The sequence below is a fragment of the Homalodisca vitripennis genome, chromosome 5 (assembly GCF_021130785.1).
Source record: "Homalodisca vitripennis isolate AUS2020 chromosome 5, UT_GWSS_2.1, whole genome shotgun sequence".
Taxonomy (NCBI): Eukaryota; Metazoa; Arthropoda; class Insecta; order Hemiptera; family Cicadellidae; genus Homalodisca; species Homalodisca vitripennis.
In genome coordinates, this window is record NC_060211.1 from 143050051 (window position 1) to 143072481 (window position 22431).

The 22431-nt window shown below is 31.3% G+C and overlaps 1 protein-coding gene across 2 annotated transcripts in view; it reads left to right on the top strand.

The window, feature by feature from the left end:
• The window catches only part of LOC124362952 (polypeptide N-acetylgalactosaminyltransferase 5), a 79454-nt gene that overhangs the window by 11505 nt on the left and 45518 nt on the right, over positions 1–22431 (top strand). For both annotated transcript variants that reach the window (XM_046817855.1, XM_046817854.1), the window contains exons 2-3: positions 11266–11649; positions 22187–22338. In XM_046817855.1, the coding sequence (XP_046673811.1) occupies positions 11338–11649; positions 22187–22338 (464 nt within the window). In that variant the 5' untranslated portion in view covers positions 11266–11337. The remainder of the gene's footprint in view (positions 1–11265; positions 11650–22186; positions 22339–22431) is intronic.

The following is a 22431-nucleotide window of genomic DNA, read 5'->3' on the forward strand; positions in this document are numbered from 1 at the left end:
CATTAATTTTACGCTTAAAAATAACATTTAAGATTATGAAATTGTATGCGTCTTAGTTATTTATACATTATGTATGAAATACACAGGATAAAAATAGTATCTCTATGGTCATCTTTTAACAAAAATATTTGTTTTATAATCTGAGATGCTGTATTTGTTGATGTAAAATCCAAAGAATTTTAAAATAATTTGTTCTTTAAAGTTTTAAAATACGTTAATGGCTTAACTTGATTCACCATTTTGTAATATACTTCTGTAAACTAGGTCAGAAGATCTCTAGGAATTGGTAGAAGTAAGCCTAGATAAGAAGAATATGTTCTGTTGAATGATCTCTCAAGTGGTGAAGGATGCAGATTTAAATTACAGGAGATGACCTGAGGATATTGTGGGTGGAACTAATGGTTTCCGAACTGTAGCCCGACCAAGATCCGGCAGCACTTTCACTCTGTACACTTCAGTTAGCAGCGTTGCTGCTATTCATCTCAGCCTCGCTAAACTTCCCCGTGGATAATTGTTGTTTCTTATGCTTTTTTTATTAGTTACAGTTTATTTGCATCTAATATATTACATAACAGTGTTTTTAAACTAGAGGTAGCCATCTGTATACTGCTCAAGTATAACAGTTTATTTTTAAATACTCTTGTCGGTTACAGTAAATCTAATGCGACTTTGTTCTCTTTACTAACATCAATGAGCATTCACCGCAACTGAAGACGTTTTATGTTGTAAATCAATTAATTAAAAAAATATGTATTTTTGTAATTAATCTATATTAATGAGAAAAAAATATTTCATTTTCTTTTCAAACAGTTTATTATAATTTACATATGAAGGGTAACACATGTTTATTGTACAATATATAAACATATTTTGTATATGGCTAATTTAATTTTAGGTGTTCAAAGCCATCAATGAAGACTCATTCTAAGAACATGATTACACCAATATGTTAATCTATTCCATATTGTTATTTCTATTCAATGTATTATTTTCGGTATCTGTTTTATTGTCTTTTATAACTGCCTCAATTGTCATCACATTACAAAAATTGTCTATGTTTAAATTTAAAAGTACAAATTTAAAACCTTAATTTTAAATTAAAGCAAAATCTAAGCTTATAAATTATTTTATTAAATAAAAAAAGACCTGCCAATCACTGTGACTTAACGTCTGTTCTGGTTGATACAAATCAATAAAGCAAATTCTTACAATACTATTAACTTAGTAACATATCTAATTTCACAATATGATAACTCCACAATTGTTTCTATCTTTTCTTTTTATAATTTTTGTTAATAAGCAGATAATTTATATTTGACATAATAAAAGTGAATATTAATTTTTTTTTACTGACATGTAGTTCAGATATATTTTCTTTAATGCAACACAGCCGCCTCATAATGTGTGTCTTTATAAGTGTTAAACAATCAACAACTTATATATTCCTTTTTCTTATCTATCTTATGTTTTTTTTTTTTTTTTTTTTTTTTACTAAACTTTAAAAATTGGGATAGTGTTTGAATAGATTGTTAGATTTTTGAATAAACTTTTTATTCATTTCTTTTTGAATAGATGGATAGAATTTTGAATAAACTTTTCGTTTATTAATTTAAAATAATAGAGTACAGGCTGTACTGAATTTTACACCTTTATTCGTATATGGCATGTATTTGTGATTTTGACTTTTGAGTTTAATGCAGAAAAAGGTAATTCTGTAATTACCAGAAAAGGAATTTTGGGAATCTAATGAAGATAGTAAGAGTGGTGTTCATTGTAGAAGTCAATAGAAGTTTGTAACCAAATTAAGTGAATTAATGAGTATAGAATTAAACCAATAAAAACGTAAATAGACTTGAAAGAATGTACTATAGTACTGGAAGAAGTTGTAGAAAAAGACATACACAACTGGAAAATGAAAACTATGACTGAAAAATACTGAGTGTTTCAAGAACTTCGAAGATAAGAACAGGGAAATTGTCTATTAAACATTGTTGACCTTTATTGATATAGAATCTCGATTGTTTTTTTTGGAGGTTGAAAATTCAATTTCACCCATAGGTTGCTTTTTCCAGAATATTTTATTAGAATTCATACTTTTCTGTATAGTGGTGTTAATATAAATTGGGAATTAAACTTTAAATATCTATAACATAATAAAAATAACTGTTTGCTTGAAAAACATTTGGTGTTTTGTTTTCCTTCTAATAAGGCATCATCACAAAAGGGAATGTTCCATTTGAAAATTCATGGTTAGAGAGCACCCTTTGGGGGGCGGGAGGAGCTCAGATTTTATGAATGCAAGTAAAAGTAGTCTACGTAAAGAAACAACTGGGTATCCTGGTGATCATCTTGATTTATCACTGTAAGACCAATGTTAAACTTCAAACACTTTTATATTATTTCAAGCACCACAATTATGTGGTATCAAGTGTGGTACGATAGATATATGGCATTAAATACCATAAGCACATCTTACCTTTCTGGCATGCAAACCAATAAGTGCAAGAACACTATCTGATTCTCGATAAAACAAAGATTATCACTCCTTTTGCAGACCTAAATTACATGGCTCTTGTGCCACAGTCCAATTAGCATTGTATAAAGTCACTGGGCACCACATTCCTTATAGAGTCATAACGTTTACTGTGACCATCACGAATTCTGCAGCAGCTATATATTAATATATTACATGTTGGAACCAGCAGAGCACTAGATATTTAAATGCCATTTTCCACCTGTAGAACTTATTTTTGTAGGGAGAAGTTGATACAAACATGGACAAACTGAGCATTTAATTTCTACGTGGGATTTTGAGATGTAATGATGGAATTTTGTATACTATTGTTGAATTTAGTATAAATCTCTTGCTCAAGCTGATTTCACACACTATGGTACACATTTATACTTAGGATTTTCTTGGAACTGTTATGTTTACTTTGGTAATTACTTTGTTCCATTTCATGAGATATTCTTTATCAGTCAGAAAGTACAATACAATGGGGTCCAAAGTCTTTGTATATTGGTTTTAAAATTTAAGATAGCTTTACTTTTGTAAACATAGTGTTCTAAATTGTTTTCTTATTCGACATTATTGTACTTCAAATTAACATTCCAAAAAGTACAATAATATGAAACAGTAATATCAATTTTATTTATGTTGGAATCTATTAAAAACTGTATTTATGTTCACAAGGTAAAATAGCATTAGTTGGTTAAAATATTTATTTAGTATGTTATTGTAATTCAAAATATAAAAAGTCCTACCAACTAAATGAAAAATATAAAAGCAATCAATAAATAACAATGAAAACTATATTAATATATGATATATAATTGATGATTTTGTTGAAAAATGCCTATGACAGAAAGAGAGAATCTATACTTTTTTATCTGAAAATTTTAATAAGTACTTTTTAACATTTGCAGGTTTTGTATTCACGTTTTATCAATGGCTGTACAAATCTTCTATACCGAATATTTAATAGATTACGAATAGGATATTGTACAAATTGAGATAGAACATTAAAGTACATAAAAGTAATACATTAAAGTTGAAGAAACAAAATGTTTTCAAAATTGTAAGAGTAAATTGTAAATAATATTGTAATAGACTTTTAATAATGGTTATTTAGAAAAACAGATTTTGTTAATTGTTTACTTTAGCCAATTCACAAATTTGTTGATTTTTTCAAAACAAAATGCTTAAAAATTATACAAAAAACAACAGACAGCTGTTAAATTTTGGAAAGATTTTTAATCTCATAAAAAGCACTAGTAGTTAAATAGACCAACAGTAATGCCTCCAGCCACCAGCACAGGCTGTTAGCACCATAGTTGCTGCCCCATTCTGATGGTGACAAAAAAATCCCTCAAGATAGTACTGATTCATAAAATATAAAATTTAAAAAAAACCAATCACTAATGTTCATTAAATATTTAAAAACTCACCTAAAAATTAAACCCGTCTAAAACAACTAAACAACAGTGTATTCTCAGCTAGAAGACAATGGCCGAAAACACAGTTCTCATATATCATAGAAGCTTAACATCACATAAACACAACACAACTTGAATATATAATGGCTAATGGAAATGACAAAATACGTATAAAAACTCCTTTATTTGAAATTTACAACACAGCAAAATCAAACCAATCATTAAATGAGAAAAAATAATTGAATAACTACATAGATATGCAAATACGATGCATGTTGGCAAACAAGATCACAAAATAAAAAAGACAATGAAACCACTATAGAGGTAGAAACTGTTTAAAAAATTACAAAAAAGTACCGGAAAACTCTTATATTATCCGCATTTGCAGGTGGTAGCCCTTCTCTGACCTCTAAAATTGCTTGTAATTGTGTGATTATTGGTATTCCGACTATCCCTTTGACCAATGCCTACCCTCCCCCCCCCCTAGAAACCTCGATTACCCTTGATCCCTAAATTGATGGAATATTTGAGATCACCTTAAAATTTCAAACATCAGTTGCTGTGCAATTATGGACCGCGACTGCCTAAAAGTTTTTCTGGAAACAAGAACATATTATTTTAAGAAATTGATAAAAGCAGTTTTGGATTGTTATAGCTAACATAGCTAATGTAAACATTATCCCAGGTTTTATTATGAAAATAAATGTGCAAAAATATACACACACATGTAAACTTAATATGAAACAAACTCCCTTTTTGTCATAGAAGACATTGAATTTAGCCACTGAATAATGCTGGAAAATTTAGGTTGAGATATCGTTTTAATACATATGGTTTCAGTAATTTTTGTTACAAAATAAAAATAAAATCTTATTTTTAGAGTGATGTATTTATTTAGATGTTTTTTAAGTCATTTTCACCCCTTAATGCTTTAACACAAGTTCCAGTTGAGTGAATTAATTGTCTGCCAATGTAAACAAACTATTTGAGCCACTGTGAATCGGGTTCTTTGTAGTTTTATTGTTGTTTTCATCATAACACAAGTTTGTTTTAGTTTTTAATCTGTTGTAAAATTAGGGTAATGTGCAATTAATTGTAATGTGCAAATAATGTAATGTTTTAAGCCTCATTTTCACATGAAAGTACATAACTTTTATTACTTTGGCTTGAGTTATTAGGTTATAGTGTTGAAACAATGCATGAATTATTCATTTAGTACTATTTATTTGTCTAATGGCTGCAAGTAAAAGTGGGTTAAAAATTAATGATATACTAGATGACGATTTAACATCCACTGATGAATAGACCAATTTGCCTCCTCTACCTGATGTAGGCCTCAATATCCCTAACAATAGTGATTTGTATAAATTTTATTGGAGTAGAAATAATATTACAAAACAAAATAAATAAGATAAAATACACATATTCAATAAGACAAATATGATTTGATGCACCAACAGCTTTAAAATAAACATTAAACTGGGGATTTTGGTTTAAAAAGAAAAGGAAAATATTTATAAAGTAAAAATATAATGGTGTACAAAACTCATTGTTTTATACCTTGTTTTACTCTCCATTTAGTCTAAGAATAAAAAACTCGTGCATTATTCTATTTTTTTCAAAATAAAAAGCGTCAGTATAAAAAATACAACACTGACACTGTACTTTAACTGAACATTAAAATACAACCAGATAGAGAAATTAGCACTTTTTAAATAGTCCAGAAAGGGTTAAGTATTGTAATGGTTTTATAATCAATATTTAATCAGAATTGTAGCAGCTTTTTATTTTAGTTTCATTTATTGCTTTTGGTTTAAAGGTTAAATTTTCAAAATTAAAACAAAAATATGTGATATTTTCTAACTGTATCCATATTACAAACGTGATGAAAGTCAGCTTATTCACTTCGTTATGGCCGTAACTTGTTAAAATTACAGATAAAATAATAATTCATCTCTATTGGATAAATCAAATGACAACAAAAATATTTTTGTCATCAATACTGTACTCTCTTTTTATTATACATGTGGGATAAAGTAAAGTGTGGAGAGCTTTTCTTATATTAACAAATAGATAGTGAATAGTGGTAAGAGTTTCCAAAGTTTCATTTCTAATGTGTTTTAATGAATCTGATAAGTAATTGAAAAATGGTGAAACAAAATAATTGAGTACAGTGAATGCTTCTGTTATGAGTCTCAATCATTATTTTGATTAGATTAATTATTGTTAAAATTAAATCAATTAACAATTTTGTGGTGTAGACATTTTTTTTTAACTTATAGTGAATCAATGCAGTGTATATATTCAAGATAGTCTAGTCAGCATTTAACCTTTGCATGAGGTCAAACCAGTTTTTAAATGTCCTTGCCTCTCTCTCCCTCCCCTCCCCTCCACCCTCCCCCTAGCAGGATGAGCAACAGCTGAGTGACTGAAGGCCACTGCATCTGGAATGTCATCTGGCAACTTTCTGTAATACAGTTGGGCTGGAACCTGGGTACTGTTGCTAAATACTTTCACCATGACTGTCGGCTCTCAGCATTGTGTCAGGTGTTACAGCGGCTGCAGCGTCCCACTATTGTCCTCCCCCACTTCTTGTCCCAGGCAACCGGTCCGTTCCGCACTCTCGGAAGTTCGCTTATGTCAGCCTCGCTAATCTCCTGCTACTCTAATATCATCAGATTTCCTGCTATTGATATTACAGTTACAGAGATGACATTACAAACTGACCCTGAACTAACTTTCTCATCAGTGGTCTCCTGAGGTTATTATGTTTGTATAGTAACAACAAACTGTACCTTATTTTAATCAGGAAACAGTTTCAAGAAGGTTTAAAATCCAAAGGGTTTTAATTAAATTAAATATTTTAACAGAGAAGAAAACAAATAAAATTGGAGGTTTCCTTAGGCATTGTAATGTTGAAATGACAAAACACTTTTAATTCAGGTTTGAAAACCATATTGTTAATACATAGGCTAGGCTATACATACCACATTTCTTCTTGTGAAAATATGTTTCTTCAATTCAGTGCTTTTATTGTTAATTTAAATTATGTAAACAAACTAATATTTTAAGTGGCCAAAAGACTTGCATCGTTGTTATATTTCTTGAGAAACAAATCTTTAAAGAGAAACATTTCACATACATTTTTAAGGTTTTAAAATTTATTTGTGTTGTGGGTTTTTTTATCATCATAGGGTTTTATGGGACTACTTTGGAATTTTTTAAATTGGAACTCAAATTTTTGCCTTGTATTGCTGTAATAAAATAAAACTTGTGCCTGAAAAGAATTTTCTAAGTAATTAATTTAATAAATTTCTTTTAACGTTCAAAAATATTGCAGTGAGATGTAGAATCTTTTTAATTTTTTACACGGTTTATCAGTTTAGGAAATTATTTCTGTAGATTCAGGTTTGCAGAAAACTTTGTATAGATAATAATTTTTCAAAGTGGTTGCTTTACAAAGGAATAATAAATTTTGTTATTTGTTTATATACGTATAAAAATTATTGTATAATAATAAATGAAATAGTAGTATATTTCAAGGATTTCTTTAATTGTCAACACTACTATAATAGATGTACTTTTTATGACATATTGCACATTATGCATATTGTAATTATATTTTTAGCATACTAAAAATCGATAATAAAATAGAATTTCAGAAAACATGTAGGAACTGTTTACAATTTAATCACAAACAAATGTAACTTATCCACTAAGCTCTAATTCATCAAACATTAATAACCAATAAATATTCAATGTTGTCTGATGGAAGATTATACTGGTGATGTTTCTATATTTCAGCATTGAAATCATGTTAACATCACTGAAACTGATGCAAAAAAATCCCACTCCTCTGTTTGTAAAAGATGCAACCCAAAAAGAAGGAAATACGATAATTAAAGTCAGCCAGTCTATTTTCACAGTGAGTTGCCGCAAATTGACTGAAATGAGCGATTCACATCAGGACCGCAGGATGTGTCCGTTTTGCGGCTCTAGTTGATTGTAATCTTTCTTTGTTATCCTGTCAGGTCACTGACAATATCCTGGATTGTATAAGCAACATTGACTCCTTCACTATAGTAGTTCCTTACTGCTGTCAATAGGGCAGAAAGCAGCTAAGAGATAAAATCTACATTTAAGGAAACCATTAAATACAAAATTATTGTTCTCTATCCTCTTAGATTATTTTTCAGTATTAATTTTTAGTATGTTAAATAGCTAATTACAATATGCAGTGTCATAAAACGTATATATTTAAGAATCTACAGCCAATATTTATATAATAACACATTTTAAGTGGAAAATTACCAAATTAAAAAATAATAAAAGAATCTTTAAAAAGATTGAAAGACGCAATTACGCCAATAATTAATTGTTTTTACACCTGTTAATGCGTATTTAAAATGCCTCAGTTTGTTGATGGAATAGCACTCACATGGGTAAAAAGTTGGCAAACTAATGATATTGTACAGAAAGTGAATGATAAAATCAAAATGGAGAGATATTTCACAATTTTTATTTTGTATTTCATGAATGAACAAAACTAAAACAACTATTTTAATCAGTAAACATTGAAGATACTTTCATCTATTGTGAACAGTTAATAATTGCCAAATATAGCTTGACATTTCTTGCATCTACATATTGAGCTATATATACCTGACACTGTATGCACACACTTTGGAGATAAGGTCTTGGCACTGAAAGGGTTAAAAAAACTAAAAACTACACAATAGATTTCTCTGTTGGACTCACAGAGAAACAGGAATGTATAAGTTAATTTATTTATCGTTTATTTAAAAAAAATAATAAAAAACAAATTTAAATAATTAAACAAATTTTTCTATAACATTCGTAGAAGGAATAAAATTGTATATAATGTTCTTGAAGTTTTGGTTTATTTGAACTTTTGATAGTTTTTTATAACAACAAAGTTTCGAGGCTATTTTTCATGTATTAAACATATTTTTGTACGTTTAAAATATGTATGTCTACTTTATATATGTATACAATATAATTTTTGTGTTGTATCAGCTTGATTAAGACATATTCCTCCGTTATAACAAATACAATCCGTGTAAAAAAGAATTGGTAGTTATTCCAATTGAATTAAACGATGAACAAGGAAAGAAAAGGAAACGCCATCCAGTAAGATTCTGCAAGCAAAGATTGTAGTTGAAGTATTTTTGTCTTGACAATCCAATACAGTAGTAACATGAGCCTGAAGTCTGAAGTCTGGCAGGTGTACAATCCAAGGCTAATTGGTGTACAGTTATAATAGAAGGTCTAATGAGTCTTGTCCTGGAGAGATATTTCTGACACCATTCTGACTGTTGCCATCCTAAAATATATATTGTAGTAGTTTAATATAGATTACTTTTCTTTTGTAGTTAAACCAGTGTAAAATCTCACATGGTTAATTGTTATAGAACAACATACAACATGTCTTGTTCTGGACATCCATTAAAAATAATTAATGACCTAATTAAATAATTAATGGTTAATAAATGTTGAATTATTTTAAAGCATACATTTTAAAAGTATATGGCTCTATCTTGTGAGTATGAAATGAGTTAGGTTTAAAAGCTGATAATTGATACTTTAAATTAGTTTTTTTTCTCTTTATTTTATGTAAAATTACATGCAAAGGAGTACCTTCTCTTATAACACATGGAGATTTGGGTTAATGATCTATTATTGCATAATTAAATATCATATTTTAAAGTGTTTTCCAATAAAGAAAGTAACTTAAAATTTTGTAAAAGTAAAGTAATAAAAAATTAAACGTTAAATACTAACTATAAGCTAGAATGTAAGTAAGTGGAGATGATCTTAACATCTGTGGTGGATAGATACTGTGGCTAACTGTTGCCATGGTCTAGTTGCAGTCATTAGCACATTATGGTAACGAGTCGTGTGCCAATTACCTCTTTTAATTGGGCTCCGGTCGCTACTTGTAGGCCCTTCACCGGGAGAGTTACTAATTCATGCTGTCTTCTTGTCATTTCTCACTGTCATTGATTCATTTCGCTTGTCTGTGTACTGTAACTACAATCTATATTGCTACAACTGATCCTCAAGGCACAATCATCAGACCACTGTTCTTTATTGTTCCCATATATCATTTTCCAGTGTTAGAATTGCGATTAGTGCATTTAGTAATTAAAAAATAATTCTCACACGAACTATGTTTAATTTTCGAGAGAAATTATTCATATTATTATTACTACTATATGAGAGGATGAATGAAAGATTATTGAATTAATGTCCTTTGTTAAAGTATTAAAGGCTATTTTGTTTTTCTGAAAGTAGTTAACTATTTGTTACTTATAATGATAATTAAAAAAAACAAACAATAACAAAATGTGGTAAATTAACACTTCTATCTGCAGTCCACACGGGCCACATGGATTTTAATTTTCATGTCAATTAGAACTGATAGCACTGATTTTGATATGACTGTCTTATAATTTCCATCTCTCAATATTAGTGTTAATTTTAACCCGCAATTCTCCACGTTATTTATTTATTGTATGCATGCCAGCAGAGCAATTTTAATTTAATAACTGTGTAATAAATAACATTTACTGGTGTCTGTTACTAAAATGGATAATAAAGTTGAACCTTGGTATTCGAAAATATTTACCATCTAAAACTGTGTAGACTTATAAATTCTAAAAATGATTTAAGGTAGAAATTTTATATCCTGCTTTGTTATAATAACTGTAGCTTTAAAAATATTTTAGTGCACAAATATTTCCATTTATTCCAGTTATGACGATGCACCAACTGGTTGCTTTGTGACATCTGTATATACCCACTTGTGTTATTTGAATATAAATTGTGTGAATTTGAATTTTGAGAAATACCTGAAGTGTTACATGGCCTAATATAATTATATAATACTAAACTAAATTATATCAGGAAAAAGTGTAAATTTTATATAACTTCATACAGTTATAGTTCCACCACTGCAGTTCTTTCATTCTTAATGTATTTTCCTAAGTATTTTGCGATTATGTAATTTTTTAAGCCTTCTAAAGTTTTCAAATTACTAAAAGGAACTTAATAATTAATATTTATTGGCATACCATCAACAGATAACAGTTAGGCTATACAAAGAATAAAAAATTGCAATGGTTTTTCACACGCACAAAAGTTAAACCAGATTATCAGGGGTAAAGTTCAATGTAAAAAACTTTATTCTAATTTCACAGCACTAGCTGAAGTTGTACTTGATACCACCATGCAGTTTAAACGGAAAATGTTATCTTAGTAGTGAGAGTAATGACTTTTGTACTAATTACAACTGATTGTCTGTGGCAGGTCCCACGGAAGGCTGTGATGGTGCCAAGACTACCCCGACATATCCTCAGGTTGTGATGTAGTGTAGTGACCATGTTCCGGACCAAAGTGCGTATCCATACATGTAAGGTGATCTTGGTGACATCACTGGTGTGGTTTCTCGTGGACGTGGTGGTGCTGACGTTCTACTCGGATTGTGTGGGGCGTGGTGGGTGGGGGCGGGGGTGGTGTGGTGTGCCCGAGCCTCCTACCCCACAGGCTCTAGTGGCCACCAGTAGCGGGGAGACGGCCACCAGCAGCAAGGGGCGGGGCAATCTCCATGAGCTCATGCGAGACCGTGGCAAGAAGACCTACTCCCCGTGGGAGCTGATGAAGTGGAAACCTGCCCCCTCTGTCAAAGAACAGGTCTGTATACTATTTATACAAGTTTTAATCCGTTTGTTTTTAAGTTAAATTTGATATTTATAAACATTTTTTAAATGGTATCTATGTATCTTATTATCCTTGTTATCTTCAGTCCTAATTATCATGAGAGATATTATACTATACTATATCTTAACTATAAACTTATTTATCATGATAGTTATTTAACATGGATCATATACCACAATGTAAGTATATAAAGATGCTTTTCACAGCAACCAAAGTAGACAACAACCTACAGGCTTAATCAGTTTGCACTGTAAAACATAGTAAAAAATTGTTGTATTGCAGAATTGAATGGTTAACTTTAGTATGAAAGCTTGTGGATCATCATGACTTCCGTAATGTCATGGGTGGGCATCAATATGCAAGATTATTGATGATTGTGATCTGCAAAGAATTATTAATTACTAGAAGTCATGTGATGCAAACAACTGTGCTAGGATGATGATTCTATTATATTATTGTATTCTATGGATGGTTTAAATAACACAACTTTACTGTAAATATATATATATATATATATATATATATATATAGGCTTATTATTTTTTTTAATCACTCTGGCCCAAGCTCTTCTGGCCTCTAAAGTTGTAAAAAATCCCATCTTTGTATCTACAGTTGAATTACAGCAAATACTATTAATTGAAGGAGCCTGTTAAACGTAATCAACTGTTCTGTGTAAACAATTTTTAATCACAACAGAACCATACTTTTAATGAATTTAACCACTATTTTCACTCGGTTTACAATTATAGTGTGAAAGCATAGATGCTTTGTGCGCTTGACAACAACAACACTGAGCATAGAGTAAGGAAATATCTTGATAAGAAAATTAAAATGTTTAGTGTAAATATACTTTTAACCATACTGTTTTAGCAAGTATTGAGTATTATACATAAAAGACAAAGTTACTATGTAACATTTACTATAAATTTTAACACTGTTATAAAACCCATATTATTGTCTTTTGATAGAAGTAGGGCTGTGTGTGTTTATATTTATTAATGGGGGAAACAAGACAAAATTAACTATGGAACAAAGATAGTAAAACCAGAATAAATTACAACGATCATAAATAAACACTTTTTGTCATATTTTCTTGATTGTGGTAACAAGGAAAATTCAACATTGATATCAGAAATATAATTAAATCAAACTAGAAGTGCTCATACATATGCAAAACTGTGAATAACTGCTATTATGCTTAAACACACACACACACACACACACACACACACACACACACACACCTGTTAACAATCTTTACAGCTTTCATTGTTTTGGATTATCCCTCGATTAACACAAAAATTCGGCTAAATGAATGTGGATTAGATTTTTTTCTGGCTATAAGTTCTGAAAATTATAATTCCTTAAAATCAAGTATTATCATTATGAACTGCTGAATGTCATAAGAGGCATGATTTAATTAAATTTTGATATGCATGTGTAGTAAATGGTGTTCAGATAGTCAATTCCTTGTTCTAATGTTTGAATGGTTGTAATTTTAATAACATTGAAGCTTTCTAGTCACACTGATAGTACTAAGTTGTTTTATCTTCCTCTTTTGTGCATTTTTATTTAATAAATTATGTATTTTATTTCATAAAATTTTAATTTCTACCACTAGATATAGATTAATATTTTTCTTCAGACCACAAATTTGTTAATAATTTAAAGGAAAAGCAATTCAGTTTTAGTTGAATTCTGTGTTAACCCTTTATAACTGACAAGTTCGATATATATATTGTAACTCTAGTTTTGCGAACAATAATCACACCCGAGATATGCCTTACGACTGTATTTTTGTGAAAACCGCCACGCCCGAGTATACTTGTTTTCTTATTATCAGCTGCTTTATTTTTCTTGTATCAGCTGTTATATTGCGTTAATTTGTGTTCTATTATGTTAAAAATGTCTTGAAGATAGCTGTCCAGTTGGTGATTGCAATGATGTGGACATTACTCAAACGTCTTGGATGCTATGTGCTTTATATAGTATACGAGTTTTGCAATGTTTACGTTGATATTTTACAAGGTGTTTTCCAGTGTTTATTTGTAGATAGAGCTGTCATAGTGATAATATGATTCAAGATTCAAGATTTATTTCTGTCATTAAAACTTTAACAAGCAATAGACAAATGTCAATATAGTAATTCAGTACAGTATCAATGTACCTAGAACACAAATTAATATAGTTGCATAACAATGCCTACATGTCATAACTATTTACATAAATGGTTGATTTTGTCGGAAAGTTAAAACAACATTTACAATAAAAACATCTAACTGGTTTAAAACACTAAAATATAGATCAGGCATACATGAAACATTTACAGTACAATAAAATAGACATTTTAAACAACACATCAATAAAACAAGGTAGCCTACAGAAAAAAATGGGCTAGCCCGAACTAAAAGCAGTAATGAATTCCCTAGATGGTAACTCAAAAAATTCCTTAATATCATAAAATGGCCTAAACCACTAGGAAATTGTACACGGAAGACCGAAATTTGCAAAGGCTTACTTGATGAACACAAGGTGGTAACTTATTGAACATTTTAAGACTGACACTATCAAGCCAATTTTTTGTTAGACTTAGCCTACAGAGAAGGGTTCTTGCAACTGATAGTCATTTCTGGTGTTATGTTGGTGGTTTTCACAGATCAAGCTTAAAACTATCAAAATTTTCCTTAACTTTACTAAGACATACATACTATATATATATATATATATATATATATATATATATATATATATATATATATATATACATTTACTACAGTTAAAATTCCCTCAGCAATAAAAAAAGGTTTACAATGAGCATTTAATGACGCCCTTCTCATAATTCTGATTGCTTTTTTTTGTAGTAACAATACACTTTTTAGATGGTGACTTCCACCCCAAACACTTATCCCATACAACAGAATGCTATGGAAAAAAGCAAAATAAGCATTTTTTAATAGTGGCTCTGGTAACTTATTTCTTAAGTTTCTTAATAAGTAGATTACTCTATTTAGTCTAGCACAAACCTTTTGGATGTGTGCACTCCAGTTTAGACAAGGGTCGAGTACAAAGCCAAGGAGATTTACATTTACTGTAATTTTCGTGACTGACATGGGCTCTGCTTAGAGTAAAAACTAAGTGTTGTGTTTTAGTTTGGTTCAAAGATAGGCCATTCGCTTTAAACCAATGTATGCTTTCTTCAAGAGCGTTTGACATAAATAGGCTAAGATTGTTTAGATCCTTATTTGGCATACTATAGTAACAGTGTAGTATCGTCAGCAAAAACTACAGAATTACAGCTTAAACTAGATGGTAAAATCGTTTATCAGGATTTAAAAACAGAAAAGGGCCTAGGACCCGATCCCTGTGGCACGCCACTTACAACCTTCGCAATATCAGAGAGTGAATTTTGAGTATTTACTCTTTGTGTTCGGTTTGCCAAATATGATTCAAACAGTTTGAGCTCCACACCTCTTACTCCATAAAAGTGTAATTTTGAAAGAAGGATGTCGTGCGGCACACAGTCGAAAGCCTTAGAAAGATCGCAAAGGATGGTGTGTGTACTAGCATGATTTTCAAAACTTGTAAGTACAGATCTTATAAGGCCCTCGACGCGTCAACCGTCGACCTACCTTGTCTAAAACCAAATTGGAATTTAGAAAAAAGTGAATTTCTTTCAAAAAACTCACTTACCTGGTGTTTCATTGCTTTTTTTCAAGGATTTTGAAAATATGGGTTACCATCGAGATGGGCCTATAGCTGCTAGCAGATGACTTGTCACCCTTCTTATTTAAGGGTACAACTCTAGATTGCTTGAGGGAGTCTGGAAATGTGCCAGCTTTTAAACACTGGTTTATACATAAACCGTTAAGGGGTAAACTATAACAGGTAGGACTCACATTTTTACTAACACTGCACTAATGTGATATATATCTCTACTGTGACTGCTTCTTCATGCTATTTACAAATTCCACCACCTGCTCACAAGACACTTGTCTGCCACTGGAATTGATCCGTGGCATCTTGGGTACTGGAGAGGAAATCCATAGCTGTAGTAAGTGATTGTCACGACTTCCTTCGCAATATCAGCCACTGCAGAGATGAAGTACGCATTGAAGTCATCAGCAGAGAGAGTAGAGTGAGTGTCTTTGTGGACAGTCTCTTTTCTTGAAGAATTTATTATTTCCCATGCCTTTTTTACTTTGTTAGGCGCTGCTTTTATTGCTTCTGCATTTGCCTGTATCTCCGCTAGATGTAACGATTTTTTTGTATTTTTTCCTAACTGCAGTATACTTATTTTTGGTTTCCTCCACAAGCAGGCGGGTAACGGAGGGCCCATTGTAGCTTATGAAACCAGCTTTCCACTTCTCTCTTCATTTTTTGATGTTCGCTAGTATACCAATTTTTGAGATGTAAGGCTGATTTCTTCCTATTTATTTCTTTAATGGGGAAGCATTCATCCATTCCAAAAATAAAGATTTTTTATGAATGAATCAAAGGACAAAGGTGGGTTTTCGACTATTCTATTCCAATCTATCACACTGAGGAAATCCATAAATTTGCTGATATTTCCTTGAGTAAAGCTGCGGGATTTAATTTTGTAAGGACCATTTTTATCCTCTTCTAAACAGTTTGGCTTACACAAGATCCTAGCTGCCAACGCTAAGTGATCTGAGATAGGTTCCTTAACCTCAACAGACACATATTCCCTAGGAAGGTTTGTAATAACATTATCCAAGCATGCAGACCCTCTGGTAGCGTATTGTTTCCAAAATAACAATTTACGCTTCGTAACATGTTTTGAAGCTTTAATGTTGCCGTGTCGTTTACATTTAGGACATTAATATTTATGTCACCACAAATTAAGATAGGCCACTTCTTGTTTGACATACTTAATATCAACTGTTCAATCGAGTCTAAAAACACTTCAAGGTCACCATTTGGTATGCGGGTATACTGATACAAGTCTTACCCTGCAACTGTTGAAACACAAAGTCACAACCACCACTTCACAATGACTTTCCACACAGAATTTTTCTACGTTTATCATCTGGAAATCAACGCCCATGTTTAATGTAGATTGCAACCCCTCCTCTCAACTTGTTGCTTCTACAATATGCTGCCGCTTGAAAATAACCTCTCAGCTGTGCATAGGCTATGTTCTCAGAGGAACACCAGTGCTCACATACACAGATAGCGATATAGTTTTCATTTTCAAGGATATGTTCTAGTTCAGCAGGCCAATTTATCAGCCAGTGACTGTGTATTAATTACATATATGTCATATTTTAATGTCTGGCCACTAATACTAGGCTTATCTACAGATAACATCACTTTTTGGACCTAAGTTCCGCTTTGCATGCAGATGTCCTGTGAGTTTAAAAGCTCTGGTGTACTATTTAAATTATTCTTTTTAATTTTGTGTTTATAAACAGCAATGTAAAAATTTTTAGGCCAGAACTTAGGATTGTAAATGTCTTCAAATAGGTCTACAGGTATGCCTATTTTAAAAGATGAGTATTCGTCAGGATACTTAGACTGTAATTTTTTCAACTACATAGTTTGCCTCTATCTTACCTTGCATAAAAGATTTTACACTTTCACAACTTATTTTTGGAGCCATGCGGGAGACAAACAAAAACTTTTTTCTGTCAGATGAGGTTAGGTTGTCATCAACATCTGACTGACCAATAATAAAATTTTCCCTCTTCTTCCTGGGAAATTGTGTTAAAGAAGGCCTATGTCTAGTTTCTACATTTAAGCTATTTTTTTGCTCTTGATACCGATTTCGTCTCGTTTGAGCTCGTGACTTCACCAACTGGAAAGGAGGTTTACCCAGAGATTCTTCATTGTCTTCGTCCACAAGAGTAGGCATAATTAATTTTAGCATCGAATCTTGCCCTAAGCTTACCAGTGTTTAAGTTTTGCATCTGGTAAATGGCTTGCATTACAATCAATGCACTTACTAACCTGCTCGACTTTTTGAGGATCCACTGATTTCACTTTCAGAGCATCTGCATATGATTTAAAGTCTTTATCATACCGATTTTGTATCATGTCACTGATAACCTCTGCTTGGGCATTAAGAGCTGATTTTAAGTTAACATTTTCGCCTTGAAAGACTGACAAACTGTAAACTCAAGTTTTTTATAGTTTTCTGAAAGGTTAAAAATTTGATCAGTAAGTAATTTTAAGTGTTCTGGATTTGTAAGTCCATTGTCATCATTTGCTATTTTCTCATTCACACTACAGCACAAACTTACTTCAGCAGTCGCCGGTAGACGACATCTGTCACATATGTACAAAAGTTTACCCTTGAGGGTTTTAATTAGTTCATACTCTTCATTCGATATATTTATGCAAGTAATATGATGCCAAGAATCACAGTTTCCAGCACATAAAAGCGCTTTGCTATTCTTGGCAACATTTTTTATTACACGAACCACACTTTGACTGTTTACTATGTGCCGCCATCTTGATGTGATATGTGGTATTATTTGACAAATTGACATTATGTGAGATGTTTGTAAACATTGTTGATTGTTTACTCCATTCATTAAACTTAAAAAAACTGTTGTTATGTCAAAAACTCCTAAAAATAAGAAAAAATTCTCAGTCCTGGGGTGTCTTAGTGTTTAACTAATCCTGGCGCTCAGGTGTCGCTGCCAATCCAGGAATGAGGCAGTTAAAGGGTTAATAAGGATTGGACTCCAAAAGGAAACCAGACATCTGTAACTCTGCATTTTCAAATAGCAACTCTCGACAAGTTCACAAAAACAAGAATTTTGGCACATATCATATTTTGTTCATTATTTAAATTTATTTTTGATATATTTTATTCAAGATTTAATAGGGTAATGGAATTGTGTGTGTGTGATTGGTAATTTTTAAACTTTGTCCATAGAAAAATAAATGCACTTAGTTAATTGTTAAGCCAGATACCACTAAACAAAATTAAAAACAGTTCAACAGTATAAAGTGACAAGAATAAAGTAGGCATATCTGAAATCAGTAATGTAATTTTTTTTAGTTTAGATTTCATAGATGTAATAGTTCCCAACGAGTTGAAGAGAAAGTAAACAATCCTGGGATTCTGCAAGTGGCAATTTCTATTCATAAGATTCATTTTCTGTCTGAGGGCCTGAACAACTGGCAAAACATGCTGATATAATAAACAATTCTAAACACATAGCCTATACTACTAAAGTAGTGTTCAGATCAATGGAAGTTTCAATCATCAATGCCATATGTTCATATAAACTAATTGAAGCTTCTATTGATTTGAACACTATTACAATAGTACGAGTAGTATGTTGTAGTAGCATGTTCGAGGGTGATTTGGAAAGTTCTTAGAATAGGATGGAAGAAATATTGATTTTTCATAATGGTCTACCTGTACAATAATGCAGTCATAGTCATAGTCATAAATCTTTATTCAAAGCTGTAATATTATAAATACAGTCAGAATAGTGTCACAAATACAGATAGACTAATATCATCACAGATACAGGTTAACTTATCTAAAATCTTATGTTAACTTAACATCATTTCACAGTTCATCCAGTGATGTTCCAATGTCGTGATCTCATCGTAAAAATGAGTTTCCCCAGGTCAAAAATGCCCATACTCTTTGGCAGTCAGTTTTTTAAAGAGAACTTTGTTTACCAAGGACAATTTTGAATTTGGAAAAGAGATAAAAATCTGATGGTGCTGAAACAGTCTGATAAGACGTTGATAGCACCAGTTACATCTTAAATCGTGTATTTTGCCAATTACAATTGTTGTGTATGTGTATGTGTTCTTTGTACAAGATGACTTTTATACTTGCCAAACTTTTTCTTTTTCTTATATCTTGTGCTATTGTTTGTTCAGGAGATAAATGTATGTCAGAACTGTTTTATCAACTTAGAAGATAATCAACAGAATTCCTTTCATATTTCAGGAAACTTATACAACTCCTTTCTGGCTGACTGCATTGCCTTTGCTTTCTTTCTTGGTGATGGATTGACTTCACACTACTGCCTTGAGAATTTTTTGCTTCAGAGGTATAATAATGTGATATCTGCACTACAGCCATGCAGAGCACTGATGCGCCACATGTTTACTGATATAGGATTACCTTGCCAGCGCTGACATGTGACGGTGATTCTAAGGACTTATGAAACCCTCCTTGTATTTAAAAAAACAATGCGCTAAGGTTATTTTGTGACACAGTTATCATTTTCGCAATGGTAAAATATCTAATTTAGAAGCATATACATAAAAAAAACATAAAAATTTATACTGTATATAATTAACCCTCCACCTGCCCATATAGTAACTCAGGTATTGGCGGCAAGCCCATTTTGGATAATTTTTAAAAGTGTTTTTTCTTTCTTCTTTGAATTGTTGTAAAATATACATGTCTCATGCAAAGGTACGTACTATATATATATATATATATATATATATATATATATATATATATATATATATATACACATACAGAATTTATCGTCCAATAAGAAAATATGAAACACTGTGCAAACATATACAAGGTATTAGTATGTCACACCTCGTGTCACGTACCAAGTTCTTCTGAGGTTGCATGCAAACTTCAAATTTATAGCTCATTTAATTCTCGAGATATCCTGCAGAGAGAAAGGTGGACAACCATAGAGAAATTTTTACATATCCCCCAACAGGCAAAAGAGAAACTGTGTCAACCTACCGAATTGTAGCCTTCAATGACGCTCAGCCAAATTGCATGGTTGGACACGCACCATCATAAAACTCATTCTTGTCTATGTAGAAATGAAGTTTCATGCAAAATTTAAAAGTCTACAGATTAAACCTTTCTTGGCCTATCTTTCCACATGATACATTAACATTTGTTCAATGATTAGGTTCCATAGCATTGTTCAAATAATAAACATTCATGAATTTTAAACATTAAAGTTAAATTTTTATTCAAATACTGTAAATCCGTAATGGAATATTAAAAATAATATTCTAAATGATATTGAGAAACGGCTGACTGTGAAAAGTAACATTGTGTTATCAAAATATGGTCTGAATAGAATTATTATCTAAAAATAAATATGAAACAAGGCATATCACTTATTGTAGAATTGTACCTGTGCAGTTCATATTACATAAGGCAGTTTGCAAACAATCAATTAGTTGCAGACTTTACTTTCCTTGTGTGTGTTTTCTTGGCCTTTCTTCTATTATTTTTTCATTTTTGGCTAGAGATAAAGTTATTAGTGTGTAAAGACTACCATTGCAAACAACATAATGGATCATGAAGGTCAAGTTTCAATTTTAGTTTTGGACAGTATTAACATATACTTCTACGGATTATTCAACTATCAAATCCCCCAACAAATATTATATCATCATGATCTCAATGAACTAAACTATCCCAAATAGGTATTACCTGACTATTCTTATAAAATAGTAGAATAGTTAGCGCAAAACACAAAGTTGGGAGATGGGTTTGAGTTTAGAACTTTTCTTAGATGTATAAATAATTGGTCACCTATGACTATGTGCAAGTTTCTCTATAATGACTAACAACTCTTACCTTATAATTTTTGTTTTACAAATAAAAACTTTTATATATATTGTAAAAAAATCAGATCCTGTACTTAGTCCTCAAAGGATCTTTGTGTCTTTTACTTGTATTTAATCCTCAAATCTGAGGCTTCTGCAAAAAAACATATAAATTTGTGGGCTCCTATTCTCTGATATTCTTTGGGCTCAAGAGATAAGCTCCAAAGGTTGTTTCCTGGCTTTTTTCAAATATCAGAACAGTTCAGCCATACGTTCACCTGTAGGTCCCTTGTGTGTGAGCTGCCTGACGCATGTTTATATTGCCATCACTTCTGCTTGGAAAATCATGACTTATTTTCCTAAGGGCATTGCCAATGTAACTCCTAACCCATATTTTAAACCCTGCCCAGGGGTCCAAAAAAAAATCAAAGCTTAGTTTTAAAAAAGATGTATCGGTTTTGGGGCTCTTGAGTCCTACAAGTGTTTTTCAAAAAAGTTTACTTATGTGTTTGGTCTAAAAGACAATCTAAAAATAAAAATACATTCTCGCAATTTTGTTTAAATTTTCATGATATAAAGCACATGGAATTGTTAAAAATGTTGTACGTCATATATATCTGTATACAAATTGTTATATTCTAAATATATTTAATTTTAAAAAAATAATAGGTTAATTGAAACACAATATTCTAACTTAGACTGTTTATGTATAAACATTATTGCACTGCAGATATTTTATTTATTTGATCACAAAATCCAAACACTGCCTACAAGTTTCTGCTGATGTATATTGAGACACACTTATAATTTTCATGAAATTTCATATACTAAAAAAGGAAAAAATTAAAATATAAACAATATATGGTTATAAATAATGATTTTGAACTGAAATATTTCTATGAAAAGTACCAAAATTATAAACAAAGTTATTCTGGTTATATTGTCATGATTTTGTCAATGTTGGTAATGTATCGTATAGGTTGGCAAACCTGGAGAGCTGGGCAAGGCAGTCAACATCCCAGCTGACCAGGAGAGCATCATGAAGGAGAAGTTCAAGTTGAACCAGTTCAATATCCTAGCAAGCGACATGATCTCACTCAACCGTTCTCTGCAGGATGTCCGGCAAGAAGGGTGAGTAGTTGTGGTTATTGGCATGACTAGTAGTTAACTGGACAGGGAAACATTTTGGCTACTCAGTAAAGCATTGGGTAGATAAATGTCAAG